This window comes from Cyanistes caeruleus, chromosome 29 (assembly GCF_971803275.1).
Source record: "Cyanistes caeruleus chromosome 29, bCyaCae1.hap1.1, whole genome shotgun sequence".
In the NCBI taxonomy this organism is placed as follows: Eukaryota; Metazoa; Chordata; class Aves; order Passeriformes; family Paridae; genus Cyanistes; species Cyanistes caeruleus.
The window spans coordinates 2,570,981-2,592,167 of record NC_141729.1 but is presented as its reverse complement, the minus strand read 5'-3'; the positions used below and the strand labels follow the sequence as shown (position 1 = coordinate 2,592,167).

General features: G+C 42.1%; 1 protein-coding gene across 2 annotated transcripts in view; it reads left to right on the top strand.

Moving 5' to 3' along the window:
* The window catches only part of EBF2 (EBF transcription factor 2), a 132,934-nt gene that overhangs the window by 99,433 nt on the left and 12,314 nt on the right, over window positions 1–21,187 (top strand). For both annotated transcript variants that reach the window (XM_086865683.1, XM_086865684.1), the window contains exons 7-14: window positions 626–707; window positions 10,846–10,963; window positions 12,716–12,846; window positions 13,701–13,827; window positions 17,367–17,455; window positions 19,071–19,136; window positions 19,229–19,406; window positions 20,811–20,996. In XM_086865683.1, the coding sequence (XP_086721809.1) occupies window positions 626–707; window positions 10,846–10,963; window positions 12,716–12,846; window positions 13,701–13,827; window positions 17,367–17,455; window positions 19,071–19,136; window positions 19,229–19,406; window positions 20,811–20,996 (977 nt within the window). The remainder of the gene's footprint in view (window positions 1–625; window positions 708–10,845; window positions 10,964–12,715; window positions 12,847–13,700; window positions 13,828–17,366; window positions 17,456–19,070; window positions 19,137–19,228; window positions 19,407–20,810; window positions 20,997–21,187) is intronic.

The following is a 21,187-nucleotide window of genomic DNA, read 5'->3' as shown; positions in this document are numbered from 1 at the left end:
CTGTCATGTTTCACTTGAGCTCGTGTTTTCCTTATCCTCCCTCAAAATCTAGGTAGGAATAATCTGGGCTTTTGGCAGTTCTGCTCCTCTGCGTTAGTGACTGGAATCTTCATCAGAAAAAACCATCATCAGGATGAAACCTCATCAGATTCCTCTCTGAGCTGTGTTTGCTCCTGGGTTTTTCATACATTCCAAGTCGTTCCAAGGCTTATCTGCCTCGGAGTTGCCCTGTTGGTTTTGTGGTTTCCACAATACCATTATCCCTCTATATTGTTTCATGGGAAATCCCTCCAGACAGCCAAAGAAAGACCTTGAATGTGAGGGAGAGATAAAGGAAGAGTCTAAAATTGTGTGGTCAAACCTGCGGAGAGGGAGTGGGTGTAGATCAGAGGAATTATGTTTGTTCACTTACACCACGGTGGATTTCTGTCACACTGGTTATACTTTGCCGGCTGGCTTTTGTAGATTCTGTTTATTAGAGTTTGGTTTATCTGTGTTTTGACAAATTCTTGTAGCTCTGTAAGAGCCAACATCACACAAATCACTTCATGTACATTTTAAAACAGAATATAGCAACACCTTTTGCTGTGGTTAATAGAAGTGACGTAGTTCTTTATCTTTCCAGATTCTTCCTCAAATTTTTTCTCAAGTGCAATCAGAATTGCTTGAAAACAGCAGGAAACCCGAGAGATATGAGACGGTTCCAGGTAAGTCTTACAAGGCTCAGCATTAACCTCTCTGCCTCTGTTCTCCTTTTCCTTCCCCATCTCCTCTCTCCTACATCATTCCAAATAAACACGATGACAATCTATGAAAAGCCGCATCAGTGTTAAAGTTTTTCTCCATTTGTTGTGTTTAAACCTTCCCACCCCCCCCATTTTTATTTTTTTTTTTTGTTTTCCTTCCCTCTTTTTCCACCCTGAGTCCCCAGGGGGAAGTGCTGTGCTGTACCAACCAGCAGTGGATATTTGATTTGACACCCTCGGGCAAAGCGCTCGCACATACAGCTGCCCACAGCAGGGATTGTGCTTGTGATATTTAGATGCCTCAGAATTTTTCAAAGTAGCTCTGTACGTGCTACACAAGCAACCTTCTCATTCCCTACCTCTTTCCCTATTATTTTTTTGCTTTCTAACACTCTCACATCCTCCCTTCAGCTTCTTGAAAAAAAAAAAAAAATAACAAAACAACAAACCAAGAAGCCAAAATAGTGCTGGTCACTTTAAGATCTCACAGCAAAAGCAACAAGCCCCGTGGGACCCTGACCCAGCTGCCTGGCAGTGAAATCTGCCACTGCTTCCATCGGCCCCGTGGCTGATGGATTGTGAATTCCAGCTCAGAAACACCGAGCAGGTGGAGTGTGGCAGTGGGGAGAGGAGAAGAGCTGATTTCCTTCTCATCTCTGACTCCACGTGGGGCTGCTTACCTTGGTGAAACTCCATGGTCTTGATCCAGGAGAGCAAATCCATCAGCCAAAGCCTCCAAAATTCACTGATGGAACCCAGGACCACCCTTGAAAATGCTGCCTGTTCCCATTCTTATTGTGCCTTCACTCACATCTTATTGTGTCTCAATAATAATAATACTCACATATTATTGTGTCTCACATCTCTAACAAAAATTGGATTTTAGCTCACTGAGGGTTGTGTGGTGTTCCTGTAGATCCTTGACATGGGAAGGTGACATCCATAGGTTTGGTACTTGATGCTCAATTGCTTCGTATTTCATGTTTCGTGTTCATTTTCATGTTTCCTTATTTATAAAGGGAGTTAAAACTCCACAGGAGTTTACAGAGTTACTTCAGACTTTCCATCAAAACGTGTTCTCATAGAAAAAGTGATTTTTTCTTTTTCTTCTGCTTCTGCTAGCAATGAAAAATTCAATAATTAAAAAAAATGTTTCAACTTTACGAGAAATCCTGCAAAACAAAAGCTTCTGAAAGCTCAGAGAAATTAAAGAAATGCAGGCAAAAATTAAATAAAAATATATTTATTAGCTTTTTGTTTGGAGCACAAAGAAATTTAAAGAGAAATTCCTGACCAACCTAATTTTTTTCACCAGTAGTTTAAAGAGACCGCAGTGACTTCTTAACTCTGTGTTTTTTAGAGATGATAAGACATGAGGGGAAAAAAGAGGTGCTCATTGTTAGGGAATTTATACTGAGGTTTTTTTCAAGTGGCAATTTTCATAAAGAAAAAACCCAGCAATTACTTATCATCTGCCAAGAATGCTAAAAAATCAGGAAAGGAGAAAAAAAACCCCTTTTACAGCATGTAAACACATCTTGTTGGCTCTTGGAGCCAGAGAGAAGAGCTGATTGTGGAATGTCAGGAAACACAAATAGTCTCCATTTTGGGGGGGTTTGTTCTGAGTTTGTAAAAAATCGTGCCCAGGGCTCTCCTGATTAACACCTGGGGACCTGAGGCGCTGCCATAATACACAGAATATTGGTTTGAACTGCCAGAAGAGAAATTCTGGGCCCAAACACAGCGGAATGTTGGAGAAATTCTGCACTGATTTCAAACCCATGCTGGCTGCTCCCAAAAAAATCCTCAAATCCTTGATTTCCATCAGATGCTGAGCTGCAGGGGGAGTTTGGAGCCAACTCTTTTTGGTCTCAGCATTATTCTTGGTGTGACCTCAGCCAAAGGGGAATGTGACAGAGCCCACCAGCCTCAGGTGTCCAGGGAAACCTTGAACAGGGAAACTGAACCAAATCCTGCAGGATCACGTGGATGCGGATGGAATTCCTGCATTCCTCAGCCCATCCACCTGGCAGCTCTCCTCTATGGGAGAGAGCCTGGTCTTGCTTTGGATCTCTGCACCAAAATCAGCACTTTGTTGAGAAAAGTGAGCTGGGATAAACTCCTCAGCTGGGTTTTCTGCCCCTGAGCAAGCCAAGCTGGGAAAACAGAGCCGAGAGAGACTCCAGGGCTCTGCTTCTCTGTGATAACTTCAACTCCTCCTGCACTTTCGTTCCATGGGAGCTCATCCCGTTTGAGTCTCAGTGGGAGAATTCAGTTCAGGCCCCCAGATTAATCAAGATCAGCCTTTAAAACCACTAAGTTCAGTTTGCTTTTTATCAGCCCTCCCCAAAACACCAACCTTTTCTCATGGTTACAGAACCCAAACCTCTGAGACAAATTGCAGAACTCTTGAGGTTTTGAGTGAGAGCAGGATCTTCATTAAGGCTTCTTCAAAGTTGGACACGTGCATTGCTGAGCTTTGTTCTGGGCTGCAGAGGTCAGTGTGGACAAAAAAAAGATACAAAAAGTGGCTCAAATTGCTAAAATTTGACACCTTGGGAATAACAAAACTCCTTGTTCCAAAGCAAATTAGCCGTGATGAACAGCAAGGCCAATAGGCAAAGACAGCTTGTTTCTGTCTGCCTCCTGCTTTCTAAAGGTAGCATCATTACTTCCCTCAATATAACCAAATTTAAGAGTGATCTTGAATGTTCCAATAGCTTCTGGACACTTATTTTTGGTTGATATTTTGGGGGGTTTGTTGATTTTTCTGTTTTAACATTTTGATTAATTCTTTTTGCCTGCTGGACGTGGTTGGTCAGCAACCCTGAAAGTCAAAAGCAGGGGGGTAAAAAATTGCTTTAAAATACTAGACGTCTGTTTTCACACTTTGGACATGTTAATTTTCATTTTAATTGTTAATATATTCACCAGGCAAAGCAAAGAACAGTTGTCTGTTAGGTTTGAAGGGATAGTTGTGCATCCTGCATGTGCAGGAACCTGTGAGCAGAGGAAAAGCAGGGTCAAAAACCACAGTGCAGCAGAGTGGTTTATTCATTTCATGATTTAATTCATTTTGTTTCAGTCTTGGGCCATATCTAAGACCTCTGCTGGTCTTTCCCCAATAAATTATTTGTACAGCTGTTGTTATTAAGTCCCTCCTTTTCCAGACATTTCCAAGCACTTCACTTCCCTTATGCAAACAGAATTCTGCAGCAATGCTCATCTAAGGGCGTTTTAATTTCTATCTGTGTTCTTCTGCATAGCCAAATATTTTCATTTTCAGTGGAGTAGTGCTTGTCAAATCTCCAGGAGACACCAGGATACTTCGGTGGTTATTAAACAAAACAGCAGAGAGAATCCTTCCATCATTTAATCACTACTGAAACCTGGGCCTGAAAGGGTCTTCTCTAACACCATTTTTGCCCTTTAGGGGAGCCTGAATGGAAGCCCAAACCCAAGGCTTTGTTGATGAGACACAAATACAAATTAAAAGATGTGGAAATAGTACTTTAAAATGCGTCCTACTGAGTTTTCCAGCCCAGAACGATGGTTACTCATGACTGGAAAAGTGTCAGGCTAATGCTTCTGATTAGAGATGGGTGTGAAGCTGCACCTTTCGGCCTTGGTTTGGCTCTTCCCCAAAATTCCAGGGCACTGGGATCCAGTGTCCAAGCCCAGCCCCAGCCTCACTTCCAGAGCCATCACAAGATTTAGATATTTCATACTATATATTAAGATAAATTAAATGTTAGGTTTCAAGTGTATTGCTAAAAAAAAAGGGGGTGGGGAGAGAAAGGGGAGGAAAGGTTACATTAATACTGAGTTGTAAATTTAATGCAGCTCCAGATGCCTGAAGAGTTGGGGTTTCTTTATTTTAATTCTTTAGTTTGGAGAACAACACCAGCTGCTTTGAGATCCTGTTGATTATTGGAAGTTTGCTTTGATATTAAGTAGAGCTTCAGAAATACAATTAAATTCTCTTGCCTTCCTTTCTTTTTCTTTTAACCAAATGCAATGGTTTTGTGCTATTGAAAGCCATGTTTTACATCAGAAGTTAAGGAATGTGTGATCATTATTTTAGTGAGGTTTCTTCCCCTGTAGGAACATGATTTTATTGTGAATTACTACTTCAATGTCTGTCAGTGGCTAAAGAGGGGAAAGTGAATCTTTCTAGAACTAAAGAAAAGGGAATATTTCTAGAACTAAGGGATGCTTTCATAGTTACTTGATGGCTGCCCAAAACCCAGAGAGATGGAGCAATATGTTCCTGTGAATTTAACTGAAGCAAATATTGGTTATTCATCAATTAAAATATTTCCAAATAAAGCTGGTGGGTGGAAAGCTGAGTTAAAATCATTCTAAAATCACTTATTCAAATGAAAGGTTTAAGTTCAGCTCCTCTGCAAATTGAGTTTATGTAGGTATTGTTAGGCAGGGCTGTGTTCTCAGTGAGGGATTCTCCCAGGAATGGAACTTAAAATACAAAAATAAAAATGATGCCCTCCATTTAATGAGGAATTCTCCTGAAGAACTTGATGGAAGCCCAATGATCCTTTAATGGTAACGACCGGTGTGTAAAGGGGGACGATAATTCTGTGGAATTGAGATGAGGCTCTTCAGGTGGAATGCTTCAGCTGAGCCCTGGTGCTCACACATTAGGCTCCTGTTGATTGGGAATTCTCCTTCCTGCAGGAGCAGAGTGATTAAACAGGTCCTGTAGTGCCAAGGAGGGCTACAAGGCAGCAGAAATTGGTACTAACAGTGGCCAGCTTTGAGCCAATGTCCTTTTCTAGGAGCAAAAAGACAAAGGTCAGTGATTGCCCTCTGTTTTCAGCAGAGAACATGGCATGGAATGTTTTCTAGCAGGTACCCCCACCTCCTCTGGATGCTCTAGGGAGGGAGAGAAAGGAAAAATAACAAGGTGCATCCCTGGGGAGGTTTCCTTCCTGACCTCGGAGTGGTTGGATCAGTTCATCATCAGACACATGAGCAAAGCTGGCTGGGGCTGGGGTTTCACCCAGCTCGCCCTAATCCGGTGCTCCAAGGGGTCTGTGTCACTCAGGGAAACGGAAAATGATTGAGAGGGGTGGGATAATATTGGGAGTTAGGAATGTAGGACATAGGAAGAAAAAAGGATGGCAAGGATAAAACAGAACTGCTCTAAATGGGAAGGAATCAGGAAGGAATGAGCCACAGACCCCCATGGTCAAGCTGGGATACAGAGAGGGATCACTGAACTCTGCTGGAGCTGAATCCTACATGGAATAATCATTATGGGGCACTGATTTCCCAGGTATAGATTGCAAAACAAATGCAGCTGGTGTCAGCAGAGCCTGGGCTGTTACTGCAGGAGGCAGATCTCTTCATTGGGTACTGACTGACCCAACAAAAGGTTATTTTAGATTCTGTGTGAGTAAGGGAAGGACTGACTCAACTGCAAGAGACAAAGTACTCAAGGAGCTTAATGTGCTCAGATCTGAAGGCCAAATATCCATGGGGAAAGAGAGTTCCCAGAGTGATGTGTCATCCATTAAAAACAAACCACAGATGAGATCCACTCTGTCTCACACTGGCAGCAGAAAGGAGATGGATTTGTTGCATTGGGTCCCTCTGATTTCTTGTTTGGGTACAATACACTGCATTAACTACAGTCAGAAGAGAGCAAAATGACATTGGAACAGGTGCAGGAATGGGTCATTAATGGGACAGGGAGAAGAGCTTGGCTCAAATCCTTACACTGAGGAGCGCTGGAGTTGCTCTCTAGAATTACCCTCAGGTAGGTCAGGAAGGGAAATAATAATTTTAAAGCTAATGTTAAGTATAAACAGACTAAATTTAGGCTGGAAACCATAAATTCCCTCACCCCCAGGCTTTAAAACAAGATGGGTGTCAAAGGCAAAGGTGGAAATGGTTGTATGGGATTATATGGAAGCAGCTCCGTGGTTTGGCTGTGGATAACAGCAGGAGATGAGGTGTCCATGGCCCAGGAGTGGAGCCCAACCCCAGTGTCCCAAAAACCTCCAGATTCCCTGGGGTGAAGGCCAAGTTTGCCCTGTCAGCCCCCACTTTGCAGGCTCAGGGTGCTGGAGAGGATTTCCGAAAGAATTCCATGGAAGTTTTGAGCTGAGTGAGGCTGCTGGCATTTTCCACATTGTTTATCCTATTCCTCATCCAACTCTGAAGCAAACCCATCACATCCAGGCTCTCCTCCTGTGTTACTCCCTCAACCAAAATTCCTGTTGACATCAGTGGGAGCCCTGTCCAAGTCCAGGCAGAAGGATGAGGCCTGACATCTTTCCTTCCACTCATCTGGAAAATACTAATACTAATACTACTAATAATAAAATAATAACAATAATAAAAAAATTACTATGTTTTAAAATCCTCATAGCATTTTTGGTTGGTTTTTTTTATTATTTTTTAAAGTTAAAATAACATGGTGCTGTGACTAGAGAGTTATAAGGGAAAGTGCATCAGGAATGCAATATTGTTTCCAGATGTACAATGTCATAAAGAATTTTTTCTACACTTGGAATGGTAACAGGAATTTTTTTGAGAGAGATCATTTACACAGTGATGAGATATGTTACATGTAAGTAAATGCCTGTATGCCTGGAATGTTTGTACCATATGTCTAAATAGGTGTCTGTGACTGATACAGATTTTATATCTGGGGATGTGAATGGATTTGCATATCTGTGATTTGAAGAGCAGCACACTTTAGAATAAAAAATACTGATATAACATAGTTGGGGGAGGGAAATGTGTAGTACCCAGGTGAGGGTTTGTAAAGAAACACAACCCCCTGAGCTGGGAGGGAGGCGAAGGAGAGGCAGTGCAGCTCAGAGGAGCCGAGTTTAATGTGCTTAAGACACTTTGCCTGGATGTCACAGGAGGTGAACCCTCCCCGTGGGTTCTGAGCAAGGATTGCGTTACAGAAATGCACCTGGGAAACAAAAATAATGTGGAGATATGGCTCTGGCATCTCTCCAGGACTGCTGGGGAATCACTGCTTTTGGCTGTGGTCTCTCAGCTGATAAGAAGACCTTTGCAGATTGGCAGGGAGAACCTTGAGGGGTGTGAAAACAGCTTAGAATCCTGTAATTCCCCCAGTGTTCTGAGGGAGATGGGATCTGTGTTTGGAAGGATGAAGGAATAACACATTGCCCTCTCTCTTTCTTTCTTGCTTGCTGTCCTCTGAAACCCCAGCAGAGGTGACAGTTTGGTCCAGCTTTTGGGTGGCACAAAACCTGTAGTTTTTATGATGGCTGTGTCCAAAGTTTGGCTCTCAGACTCAATTATCAGAATCCATGGCCTACCTGACCTATTTTTTTGTTCTCAGATCATTCCCTTTGGATTAAATTTTGCCTTAGCAAATGGTGTTAGGTAAAAGTGCCTGTTCTCCACTGAGAACAGGCAAAGAAGTCAAATTATCATAGGCAAGAAGTGGTGCCATCAGGGCAGGAAAAGAAAAACTTACCAGAACCATTTGCCAGCACTGTGGGCAAAAGTCAGAATTTAAATCTCCAGGGAAGTTTGCACATCACCTTTCATCAGCACTAAATACAGGTTTTTTATAAAGGGGCTTGGACTGTTTTACGATGTTGGGAGAACAAGTGTTGCTGATAAATACGTGTTCAAGAGAGTATTGGCAAAAATGCATAGAAATGGTTAACAAGGTAATGGTAAGAAATGTTGACCTTGATTTGTTTAGCTAAGATGTAAAGATTTTTGAAGGTCAAAGGTGTTCTTGTGTAGTGTTTTGGAGTCTAACTGTGTCTGACCCTCTAACATTAAGCTGCTGTGGCCTGCAGTTTTGAAGAGTGAAGCAAACCAGGGGGAAAGAGGGAAGGGGGAGAGAACAGGAAATGGAGTGAGGTGTTTCAGGAAGTTGTCAGGAGTTGACTGATTGATTCCAGATGGAAAGGGTCACCCTTCATGACCCAGGAAATACTCACTGGGGGAAAGCAGTTGGCTTGTGAAAGGGAAGGGCCTGGGAGTTAGAGACCATGGTGGAATGCACATTCCTCCTCCTTTTATCCATAAAACATTGGTTTTTAATCCCCAGAATAAAACAATTGTGATCTCCATCAGGCAACAGGGAATGGCTGGGGCAAAGCGAAGAAGTTCAGTCATTTTGAGGTCCACAATCTCACCTGTCCTTTCTCCACACTATGGATGAGGAGTTGGGTGGTGGTGGTGCAGCAATGACCAAGGTCTCTACTGAAATTCAGGTTACATCAAAAAAGGCCCCAGACTTTGAGAAGGTTCTGCTTCAGGTCTAAACTTTGCATCTCATCCTGCCCACGGGAACACGGTGTTTATTCACTCTGGGTCCCAGACTGCGACAGGCCAAGTGGCTCTGGCCCTCCTGTCATGGCTGGGAGAGGTGGATAAAAATGGAACCTCACACGGACCGAGGTCTAGGAGTGCATCTTCCATTCCTGCTGGCTCAGGGACCAGAAGATGCTCAGCTCTTGTCTTCTGGGCTGGTTCATACTCTGCCATTGCTGTGGGGGTCTCTACATCTCCTCCCAAAATGTGGCTTTTGTCTTGTGCACAACCCAAATGGTGATTCCAACACTGACCTCTGCTCTGGGACAGGGACAGGACCTGGGGAATGGCTGGAGCTGTGCCAGGAGGCTCAGGCTGGATTTTGGGAAAGGTTCTTTCCCCAGAGGGTGCTGGCGCTGCCCAGGCTGCTCAGGGAATGGGCACAGAGGCTGCCAAAGCTCCAGAAGCATTGGGACAATGCTTCAGGGTGGGATTTTGGGGTGCCTGTGCAGGGCCAGGAGCGGAACTGGATGATCCCAGTGGGTCCCTTTTCCACTCAGGACATTCCATAATTCTGTTCTATGTGTGAACACCTAAAGGCTGCCTCTGCTCTCCCTTCCTGGGAGCACGTGGGTGTGTTTATCCCACTCGTGTAAGTGAGCTCAGAGATGTCTCTATTCCATACTGTAACTGTATATACAAGACACGCTTTTTTTTTTTTTACATTTGGTTGCAATTTAAACACTTGTCGTAAATATTTCAGACACTGGAATAATTCAGGCCTATTCCCCTTTGCCACAGTGTGCTCTGGGCTGGCCAGTGAGAGACTAAAATTTATTTCCATTGTTTAAGGGAAAATAATGAAGTGCATCTGAGTGGGCTCAGCTATGTCATGCGGGAAACGTTCCCTTTGGATGGAGTCACACCCCACCCTAATGGGAATGAGGAAATCAGTTGGCACACAAAAGCAACACATTCTGTGACAAGAATGCTTGAGAAGTATAAGAGTACAGGATGACAAGAGCCTTTTGGAATGAATTAGATTCGTCTCAAGAAAGAAAGTATTCTTTAAGCTCGCCTAAGCCTGGCGGGGGCAAGGTGTCTCCTGCTCTGTGCTGAACAGAGTTTTATCAACAATTAGAGCTTGACATCCTCTTACCTCGGCTGTGACAGCTGAGGCTGTAAAAATCCATGAACACATCCAGGGTTTGACTTTCCAAGGCTGTAGGTGTGGTACTGGGATGGAATTAAGCTCATTTACACCAACTAATAGTCAAAACCACTCAATCTGAGGGCATCTTCTTTCAGGAGTTAAAACGCTGTTTGTTTTTCCCAAAAGTCTGTGGCTTGAAGTCACACATGTTTCTGGATTGATGGGATTTAGAGCTTTGGATACTGTAAAAACTAAAGTGGGTTAATTAACATATACAGTTACTTCCTCTAAGAATTCAAATTGGAGCCCAGTCATGGAGGCTGAGGTTTAAAACCTGCTGCTTGGTTTGGGGTGCTCAGGCTCAGATGATTTTTCAGGAGGCACCCTGCACTCACATGTCAAAACCAGGAATAGAATTAGGTCCTGTTTTCATGGAGTTTCCATACTGCAGGAGCTCTATGAGACTTCTATATAGCCCACATGTGTTAAATGCAATTAATGCATTGAATGAAGGCTGAAAATATTTTCTCCCCTTGTAAACCCCCTCAGGGTGTGCTGCCATTTTACAAAACAAAAGGGTTTAGAACTGAATTATTAATCCTTAACAAACTGAATTTCGAATAAATTCTTTACCTGGCTGTTTTTTTCCTTTTCTTTCTAAATATCCAGGTGGTGCTATCGACAACAGTGAACGTGGATGGGCACGTGCTGGCAGTGTCTGACAACATGTTCGTGCACAACAACTCCAAGCACGGGCGGAGGGCGAGGAGACTCGACCCCTCAGAAGGTGGGAGTTTTGTCTGGAGAGCAGAGCAGAAATTACCCATTCTTCCCTTTCTGTTTGTTTTCAGGAGGGAAGGAGAGCTAAGGGGGAATTGCAGAGCCTCAGGGGGTTTGGGGAAGGCAGAGGCAGGAAAACAGTGTCTACTGCATGCAAAATATGATCCTCCTCACTTCTAAGGGACTGGCTCCCCCTCCCCCTGCAATTTATTAATTAGTATGTACTGCAAAGATGAAAAACACAGAAACACCAAGTATTATCTAAATTTCAGCCCTCTCATTCAGCTGGGATAGATTTGATTTCAGGCAAATTAGGCAAGATGACATCTTAGTTAAACAGAGCCGTTCCAGCACAAGATGTGTATGAAAAAGTGTCACTGGTTCCCTTAAACAAACTGTGCACGGAGCCTAACGATGCGCAGAGGGAGCTGACACTAATTGATGTGAGTTTGTTTGGCTAAGCCAGACTCATGGCCAGCTCCGGGATGGGTTGGGGACTGTATTCAAGCAATTACAAATTCTTGTATCTGTTAAGTTTCAACACGTTTGGCCCCTCCTCTCCCTCTCCCTTCCCAAAATGTTCCACCTCCCTCAAGCAGACAGTGCTCAAAAGCGACTGGAAAATGCTGGAAAATGCTATCAGTGCCAGCTTTTCCCTCTCCTGCAGCCACGGAAAGTGAGAAGAGCTGGTGATGTTAGTAGAAAAGACAAGCAAGGATATTATTTCATTATAATGTTTTGCTGCCCCACTTCTTAACTGTGCCCTGTATCAGCCTAAAAGAAGAATTAATGAACTGGAAGAAAATGATTGAATCAGTAAAGAATTCAGAGTGGTGTTAATTCTCCCCCAGCGGGCAGTGAAATGGTAGAAGGAAAATCCCAGGATTCCTAGCCTAGGAAGCCATCCAGTTTTTCCTTGACTGATTGGATGTGATTGACTGGCTGTTCAAAGGAGTCTCATGTTTTTGGAGCACTGCCAAAGTTCCCCTCCACCTCTGACCCTGTCAACATTGGGAATGGAGTGATGGATTGACTTTGGTTATGGCCTGGAAACCATATTGGGTTCCTGATGGGATGCATAGTCCAGAGGCCTTGAACATATGGAAGAGAGAAATAAAAGAAATTAAAAAAAAAATTTTTTTTAAAAAAATTGACTCAATAAAATCAAGAAAATTGTTAGAAATTATGTCCTGATATGAATTGGAGGAGACATTTGATATTCCCTTCTTTCACCCATTGATAAACTTAATGACTGTTGCTCTACCTTTTTTTCCACAGGATTTGTGGGATTATATGCTAATGAGTGGGTGCTATTTTGTTTTTTTAAGCAGCCTCTGCACAGCCATTTAAGCGTTTGGTTTTTACACCCACTACAGTTGGCCTATTAGGCTTTAATGACACGATGTTAAGTGCCAGTAATGAATAGGCAAGTAATTAACACTTGCAAGGCAGAAAACATTCCGTTATTTACTTATTTATCAGCATGCTGGGGTTTGTGGAGTGGTGAGCAGCCTTCTTGGGTGGATGGCTGGAAGGGATTTGTCCTAGGCCTCTGCCAGCACTGGGAATTCAGGAATTCCCAGGCATGGATGGGTGGAGCTGCTCTCAGCTCCAGTTTTGCATCACTTGGGATGCTCAATGCTTGCAGGAATTGCTCCAGAGATTCACACCCAGACCTGCAAACAGCCTCAAAGCTGTTTGGGGGATAAAAGAAGACACCTTAAAGTGAAGTTTTGATGGTTTTTGTTGCTCTGTGCAGCCACGCCCTGCATCAAAGCCATCAGCCCAAGTGAGGGGTGGACCACAGGGGGAGCCATGGTGATCATCATCGGGGACAACTTCTTTGATGGGCTGCAGGTGGTATTTGGGACCATGCTGGTGTGGAGTGAGGTGGGTACAGACTTCCCTTTCCTGAGGAGGCTCAGGGTTCAGTGCTGTTTCCATGCTGCTGTGGGAGGTGGGACATTGAAGCCTGTGTGACAGGAATTCATGGAATGTGCTTTCCTTGCTCTGTGATATTATTGGATGATACCTAGAATGGAACTAAACAATTCTAGGTGTCTATAAAATCAAAGAAATTATTAGAAATTGTCTCCTGATATGAGCTGAAGGAGACATTTGATATTCCCATATCTATTTTTACATATTGATGAACTTAATGAATGCTACTCTACTACTTTTTCTACAGGGTTTATTATTTACACAGGTTTATTTACATAAGCAAAGGTAGAGAAATAAAGGGTTTGACTTTGGGAAGGAGAAAAATAATCCATCTGGGATCAAGAATAAGGCATCAGTTAGCCAATGGGCTTAACAGTACAAGTTTCTTAATGACCATTTATCCTAAAATGTGTGATCCTCTTCTGGAGGCCAGGAACTAACCCAGGTGTATCCCTCTGCTGTTCTATAGGGATAATAAAAAGAGTTTTTACTGAGGCCTGTGATGGCAGGGCAAGGGGAAATGATTTTAAAATGAACAAGAGTAGAGCTGGAGATGAGGATAATATTTTTTATGGTGAGGGCCTGGTACAGGTAGCCCAGAAGAGCTGTGGCTCCTCCATCCCTGAAAGTGCCCAACACTGAGCAGGACTTGGAGCGATCTGGGATAGAGAGAGGTGTTAACTGGGGATGGGACTGGCTGATCTTTGGAGTCCTCCCAACCCAAATTTTTCTGTAATTTACTGGTGAAGTAAAAGAATAGAGCAGACACCTGATGGTCTCACGCCTCCTGTTGCCATCCCCAGCTGATCACACCTCATGCCATCCGCGTCCAGACGCCCCCCCGACACATTCCCGGTGTGGTGGAGGTGACATTATCCTACAAATCCAAACAGTTCTGCAAAGGAGCACCAGGCAGGTTCATTTACACAGGTGGGTGCCTGGGGTTTGGGCTACAGGAGCTGTGTTGGTGATTGGTATTGACAACCTTTGGTTTGATTGATTGAATAATTGATTAATTAATTAACCCTCTTTCTCTTCCAAGGCCACTCTGGCAGTGGTGACATTTGGGGGTGTAAGGAGGAGGATTCATAAGGCATTTTTACTGCACATTATTAATATTTTTCCCAACTGCTGTCACAACATGGTTCTGCCTACAGCATATACAACCAAATATTTATGTTCAACCTGATTACATTTGAGCTTTTCTTTTTTATTTTTTTTGGAAAGAGTCACACTAAGACAGATTGTCTGAAGAAGAAAATGACAAACTGTTGGAAAGATGACTATAAAAATTAGCTATACATTTCAAGGGTAAATCTAGCTGGCACAGTGAGGCTGTTGTGGGAGCTCATCTGTGTCCTTTATGTCGGGCTCTTGCAAAGTGTGCCTTGCTGGCACTGCTGCACTTTGGGGGCTCTCAGTGTTTCCATTCCAAAGCGCTCCCACCCAGGGTGCTGCAACCTGGCCATCAGCCTCCTCTCATCACCAAAATGGGATGTTAGGACTTTTCCATAAGGTTCCCAAGTGGAAAACTTCCTGTCAGAGTGAAGCCAACAGGATTCTGTAGACATGTACAGCAAAAACCCAGACAAATGGCTCACTGGAAGGGAATGGCAGCTGCTGAACCAACTGTAGCAGTTGAAGTAAGAGATGAAATACTTAAAATGAGAGATAAAAGGCTGTTTTTAAATCACCACACCCAAACATTTAGTTCCCATGTGTGCTTTCATCTGGTGAGGATACAGGTTGCACACATATCCCTGTTCTGAAATGCTTTCCTTTCATCAGCTGCTCCTGGAATAAAAAGACATTTGTTCTCTGCTGCTAATCTTGCTGTAGCCTCATATTCTGCTTTTAATACTACACAAATTCAAATTCTCTGCTGCTGTAAGTGGTTCCATTATAGTCCCCTTGGCTTTAATAACACACCAGTTTATGCCAGCTGAGGGCACATCTTGCAGGCTTTCCTAGCTCAGCTTTGATCACAGTTCTGCATTTACTTTGTCACAGAGATGCTAACCTGGAAACGTGTATATCAGGGAGATTTGGAACATAATTTTCCTTGCTGAGCAGAAATCCCCCAGGGGTTACCTTGTCAGAGCAAACCAATATAAAATCATCTGTGGGAGAGGTTGGGCTCTGGGTTGTGCTGTATCAGCCTCTGTGCCAGGATCCAGGGATGGGAAGGTGCTGGTTTACTAAATCTTGTAAGGAGATCGGAGCTCTTGTTTTCTGCTTGTGAGAAACAACACTTACAAGGATGCAGAGAGCTCTATAAATTGGAAGAGTGAGTTCCCTGGGACAGAAATAAAGAACAGCCTGCTTGTGTGTCAGACCCTTTTACGGTCTCTTAATCTATGAACTACAAAGCATTTGGATATAATTCTGGAATATTTCTATGTAACACACAGATAAATCACTCCTGACCCAGCAGCTCTTTCCTCAGTGGAAGTGGAATTGTGGGGAAGCTGCTTAAACTTGCTAGTGGATTCTTCATCTTTGGCCTCCACTTGGGAGTAGAGTCACAAGTATTTAGTATTTAGTTCTCCAGATACTTGGTGTTGGTTTTTCACAGGATTCCACAACAGAGATATTCCATTAATGAGTAAAACCAGGAGTGGGCAATTTTATCGCAAGCTGTACAGAAAACCTTTGTGTTGAATGACATAATGTACACATTGATTCAGGATGGCTGAGTCCTGAGAACAATTCAGCATTGTTGGGAAATGATTTGTTGCTGTTGATCTATCAGGATGAAACTGTCCATGTCAATCCACTGGAAAAATGTTGGTTGAATAATAGCCAGTTACTTCTTCCTGAATTAGCATTTTGTATATTCCCGCTAGCTATTTTTAGTAACTTGATATATATTTGAATTCCAGTATATTTCATATGTTTGAATTCCTATATATTTCACATTTCTTTATCTTGAGATGCATAACTTAAATGAATAGATTTGTGATCAAGAAGAGAAATGGCACATGATGATGTCTAGGCTCTTGAGAGAACTGGCCTCTAATTCTCAGGATTATTGGCAAAATAACCCACCCCCCAAAAACTCCTCTTCCCAAACGGGATGTAGATCCTGTGGCAGTTGAAATGTGTATTATTAAACTCCTTAAGCAAACCAGAATGGCTCCCAGTGGAGAGCAAAGACATTCTAAGTATAGCCAAGACTAAATTCTCAGGTCTGGGTTTTCTCTGCTCAATTCCCACTCGATTATCTCCTGTAATATTTAAACTTCATGCCATGCCATAATTATTTAATAAAAAGTAAATATAAAATGTATCTCAGTGGGGAATGTGACCTTTTACCTTCATGTTGTTATACCAAAGGCAGACAGGGATAAACAGGGAACAGGGATAAACAGGGAACCTGGATCATTGTATTTCTGTCTCACTCATTGGCTTCATCTGGAGCAGGAGATGGTTCTCCTGTGAGGTACTCAGGATATTTTTGATAATTCAGTAGGAACCATCAGCATCTTTTTTAATCAGGGGTTTTCAGCTGTGCCACTGCTAGTTATTTTTAAAAATAAAGATTTGTTTTCCCCCCGAAAAGAATCACAAATGGTACAAGAAGGTCTAAGCCAGCACTGGCTGAGGGTAGTGCTAAAGGACTTACATATGTTCCTTATTAAACGTGTCATGAAATTCTTCGCAGAATCCTCACATGAATGTGTCGTTTGTGTTAAAATGTACATTCTGAAGAATAAGGGAACTCAAAGAAAAATATGCCTGTAACTGTGCTGATGCACAGTGGCACTGCTGAGGTGTTGGAGGAGGGCAGAGCCTGAGCACACAGAATGCTGTGAGCTGACTTTTGGGCTCTGCACCAGTTTAAATTGGAGTTTGAATAACCAGAAATTCTATTATTATTATTGCAATTTCCTAGCAGAGACTAAGAAAGTGTCTGAAGTTGTCTGAAATCATCAGCAATGCCAGCAGGGCTCTGCCAGCTATTGCTAACTGAGGATCTGGGTCAAAATATCCTGGTTTATCCACCAGAGATTAAGATCATTACAGGGAAGTGGCGGCGTATGCAGAACACACAACTGGGGAAGGGAATGTGTCTAATGAAGAGCTGTGCCCTACTTTGGGACTGCAAAACGTTGGGGGCGTGTGTGGAATGTGTTTATTAGAGGAGCAAACACGGCTGTCTGATTTCTGGCTGTGTAACCAGCAGGAGAAGACCTGTTCTGGTGTGTATTGGTCTCATAATTTGCTTTATTGCTGTCTGTCCAGAGTGAAACATTCATCCTTAAAGGAGTGCTTTGAGACAGTGCTGCTGCATCTTGCAAATTATTCATCCAGCTTTTGATAGAGGGTGAGAAGTCAGCCAGGGAATCTGAAGCAGTTTTAAGTGCAGAAGTCGTGATTTCTTTGTTTCCCTATTGGGACAGAGCCATATAAAAATACCTGTTTAGACACACTCATGTATTGTGGTGGGTTTGATGTTTTCCTTGCAGCTTTAAATGAACCTACCATAGATTACGGCTTCCAAAGACTGCAGAAGGTCATCCCAAGACATCCTGGGGACCCTGAAAGATTAGCTAAGGTAAAACTATTTCAAGCATTTCACTCCACCCACCAAACGTGTTCTTTTCACTTCTAATTCATAAAAGAGACACAATCATATCTTAAATGACAATCACCTCTGAATTCACCGATCAGTTGTGAGTCTGGCAAGATGGGATTGTGTAGAAGCTGCAGTGATTTTTGTGTGTTCTTCCAGCAGTCTCTGTGTGATTTTGCTGCTAACTTGCGTCCAGTGACCGTTCCCAGTTCCTTGTCCTTGTGTTCTGCCCTATCAACGGTGGCAGATCCCTGAGCCCAGAGCTGTGTCCATGCAAGGATGGACACATACATACAATACAAGGGAATGATTTGAATCCTACACACGCTTCTGTGTCCATGCAAATGGACGCACTGAAATCCCCAGGGCACCGGTGACATCCGGGATTTGTCTCAGCTTTTGGTGCTGCTGAGGTGGAGCAGGTTCAGGACTCTGGAGAGCTCCGGGTCACGGAGGAGCCCCGGACACGGCACGGCCGAGCCAGGGATCAGCCCCGCGGGCTCCAAAGGGACTCGTGCTTTGGGGGGCTGCTCTGACCCACTGGTAGGGCTTAAATCCTTCAGGTACCTGGCAAATAGCACCTGGCGAACTCACCCGGGCTTCAGGGAGACCAAACACAAACCCCGGAGTGACTTGAGAGAATACTAGCTCATGGTTTTATTTTATTCAATTTTTCTATTCTATTCTATTCTATTCTATTCTATTCTATTCTATTCTATTCTATTCTATTCTATTCTATTCTATTCTATTCTATTCTATTCTATTCTATTCTATTCTATTCTATTCTATTCTTCTATTTATTAGATTTTATTTTTTTTTACTTCAGGGTAGTCTAGTCTATTCTGTCTTATTCATTATTTTGTTTTATTTATTTTCGCCTATTTTATTGAATTATTTTATTGTGTTTATTGTATTTATTTATTGGTACTTTATTTATCACATATTTACTTAATTCACTGCATTTTTGTATTTAGTTTTATTTATTATAAGCTTACTTTTTATTGATATATTTTTATTCTATTTTTATTCTCATTTTAGTATTTATTTATTACATCTATTTATGATATTTCTTTATTTATTATATATAATATATTAAATATATTATATATTTATATTTAATATATATAATATAATATATATAATATATATAAATATATATTTCTATATATTTATTATATACATTTATATATCAATATATATGCATATTTATATTTAAAATATTTTATATGTATTTATATATTATATATCATATATTTTATCATATATATTAGATATATTATATATAAAATATATATAATATATATTTAAATATATTTTGTATATTAAAATATAAATAAATATATATTTAAAATATATAATATATATTATATATAGTTTCTAAATATATTTTATATATTAAATATTTAATTTAATTATAATTAAAAATTAAATATATTATATATATATTATTATATATTATATAATATATTATTATATATATATTATATATAATTTCTAAAATATATTTTAATTTCTATATTTATAACATTTGTGTATTTATTTTACCGACCAGAGCTACTTTTTGCCATTACAACACTTCTTTCCCTCCTCCCCACAGGAAATGCTGCTGAAAAGAGCCGCCGACCTGGTCGAGGCCCTTTATGGGACCCCCCACAACAACCAGGTCAGGCTGCTGGGGGTGGGACGGCACGGCCGCAGCCCCCGGGGAGGTTCCCCGTTGTGGCACTCCATCCCTGAGCTGTCCCTCGTTCACAGGACCTGATCCTGAAGCGCGCAGCCGACATCGCCGAGGCTCTGTACAGCGTTCCGCGCAACCCCGCGCAGATCCCGGCACTGTCCAGCTCTCCTGCCCACGGCTCCATGATGGGCATCAACTCCTATGGCAGCCAGCTGGGCGTCAGCATCTCCGAATCGGCGCAGGGCAACAACCAGGGTGAGCCCACAGCGTCCCCTGAGTGCCTCATCCCAATCATTCCCAATTGGATTTTTCCCTGGATCGCTTTTCCGACCTCTCCACGTGCCCAGTGATGGTTTCGGCTCTGGCTATCCCAAAGGGTGGTGCTGCCCCTGTGTCTTATCCAAAATATTTTTTGATTATTTTCAATACTAACTCGGCCCTGAATTCCCTCCCTCTCCCCCTCAAAATATCAGTTTTGTTGATTATATCTCTGTTTTCTCAAACGGCAATGGCAGCTGCTGAATAAACCTCACACACAGGTGGGAAATTTTCCTTTTTTGTTGTTTTTAAGGCAGCTGCTTCAGTGGTAACTCTACCAAAATTCATATATTATATGTATTACATTTAGTCCAGATAGACTATGGACTGGGAGAAAAACAACTGATAAAACAATGTATTAACATTGGAAGAATTATCAACTTTTCTGCCTCCTGAATATTTTGATTTTTAGCACACAGTCTGTGGTTGTTCTCAATAATTGGCTGTGTTTAACACTCTAAGGCAGCAAACCCAGGTCCTTTAAAGTTAATTTTCTATCTGCTCAGTTAAAATCCACCATGAAAATAACTTTGCTCATTTTTTCAAGATCTTACCAGCCCTAATGTAAATGAGCAGAAATTACCTGACTTGATATACTTCAATATTAGATCTAAATAGTGACTACTCTTAATGTAATTATTGTATCAGTAAAACTTTCTCTAATGATAGCTTTTCCATGGAAAAACCCTTTTGTAGCTGGAATAACGATTTTATCCTTTTATTTTGGTAGCTACAGTCTTCAGCTCTCTTTCTGGAGTAAAAAAAAGGCTAAATTTGGACTTCCAAATATTTGTTAGCATTTTTTAACACAACAAAAATGGGTTTTACTTATCCAGTTCATTCTTTCTCCCAAGTAGAGGAAATTAAAAGTTAAACTACAAACTTTATAAGGGTAATCATTTCCCCTTAGTAATATACTTTATCTGTAATTTATCTGTAATTCAACAGTAATTTGAGGAGTAAAACCTCCGGCATTCAATGGTAGAAAATCCCATATATTATAAATTCTACCCCAGGTAAACATGAGCACACACAACCTTGTCCAGGTCTTGGAAGGAATTAAAAATTGCAGTAAATCAAATTTTATTGGAAAAAATGTACATCAGATCACTTCAAACAGCTGGTTCAGAATTTAAACCTCAGGACAAAAACCCACTGAATTTATGGCTGTTGACTAAATGTTTTCAATGATCTGGATTTCAATGACATTCATTCAAGCAGGGGATGAGCAGGAGGAAGTTTAGAACCACGGAGGTGCTGTGAAATGTGTTTTATTTCCATTTATTATTGTGAAATGTGCTATATTTCCATTTATTATTGTGAAATGTGCTTTAATTCCAGGCTACATCCGGAACACCAGCAGCATCTCCCCCCGGGGGTACTCGTCCAGCTCCACCCCACAGCAGTCCAACTACAGCACCTCCAGCAACAGCATGAACGGCTACAGCAACGTGCCCATGTCCAACCTGGGCGTGCCTGGCTCACCCGGCTTCATCAACGGCTCCCCGACAGGATCTCCCTACGGATGTACGGCCTCATCCTCGTGTGCCCGGTCCTTCCTCATCCTCGTGTGCCCGGTCCTTCCTCATCCTCGTGTGCCCGGTCCTTCCTCATCCTTGTGTACACCCACCCTTCCTCATCCTCGTGTGCCCGGTCCTTCCTCATCCTCGTGTGTCCCCACCCTTCCTCATCCTCGTGTGCCCTGGTCTTTCCTCATC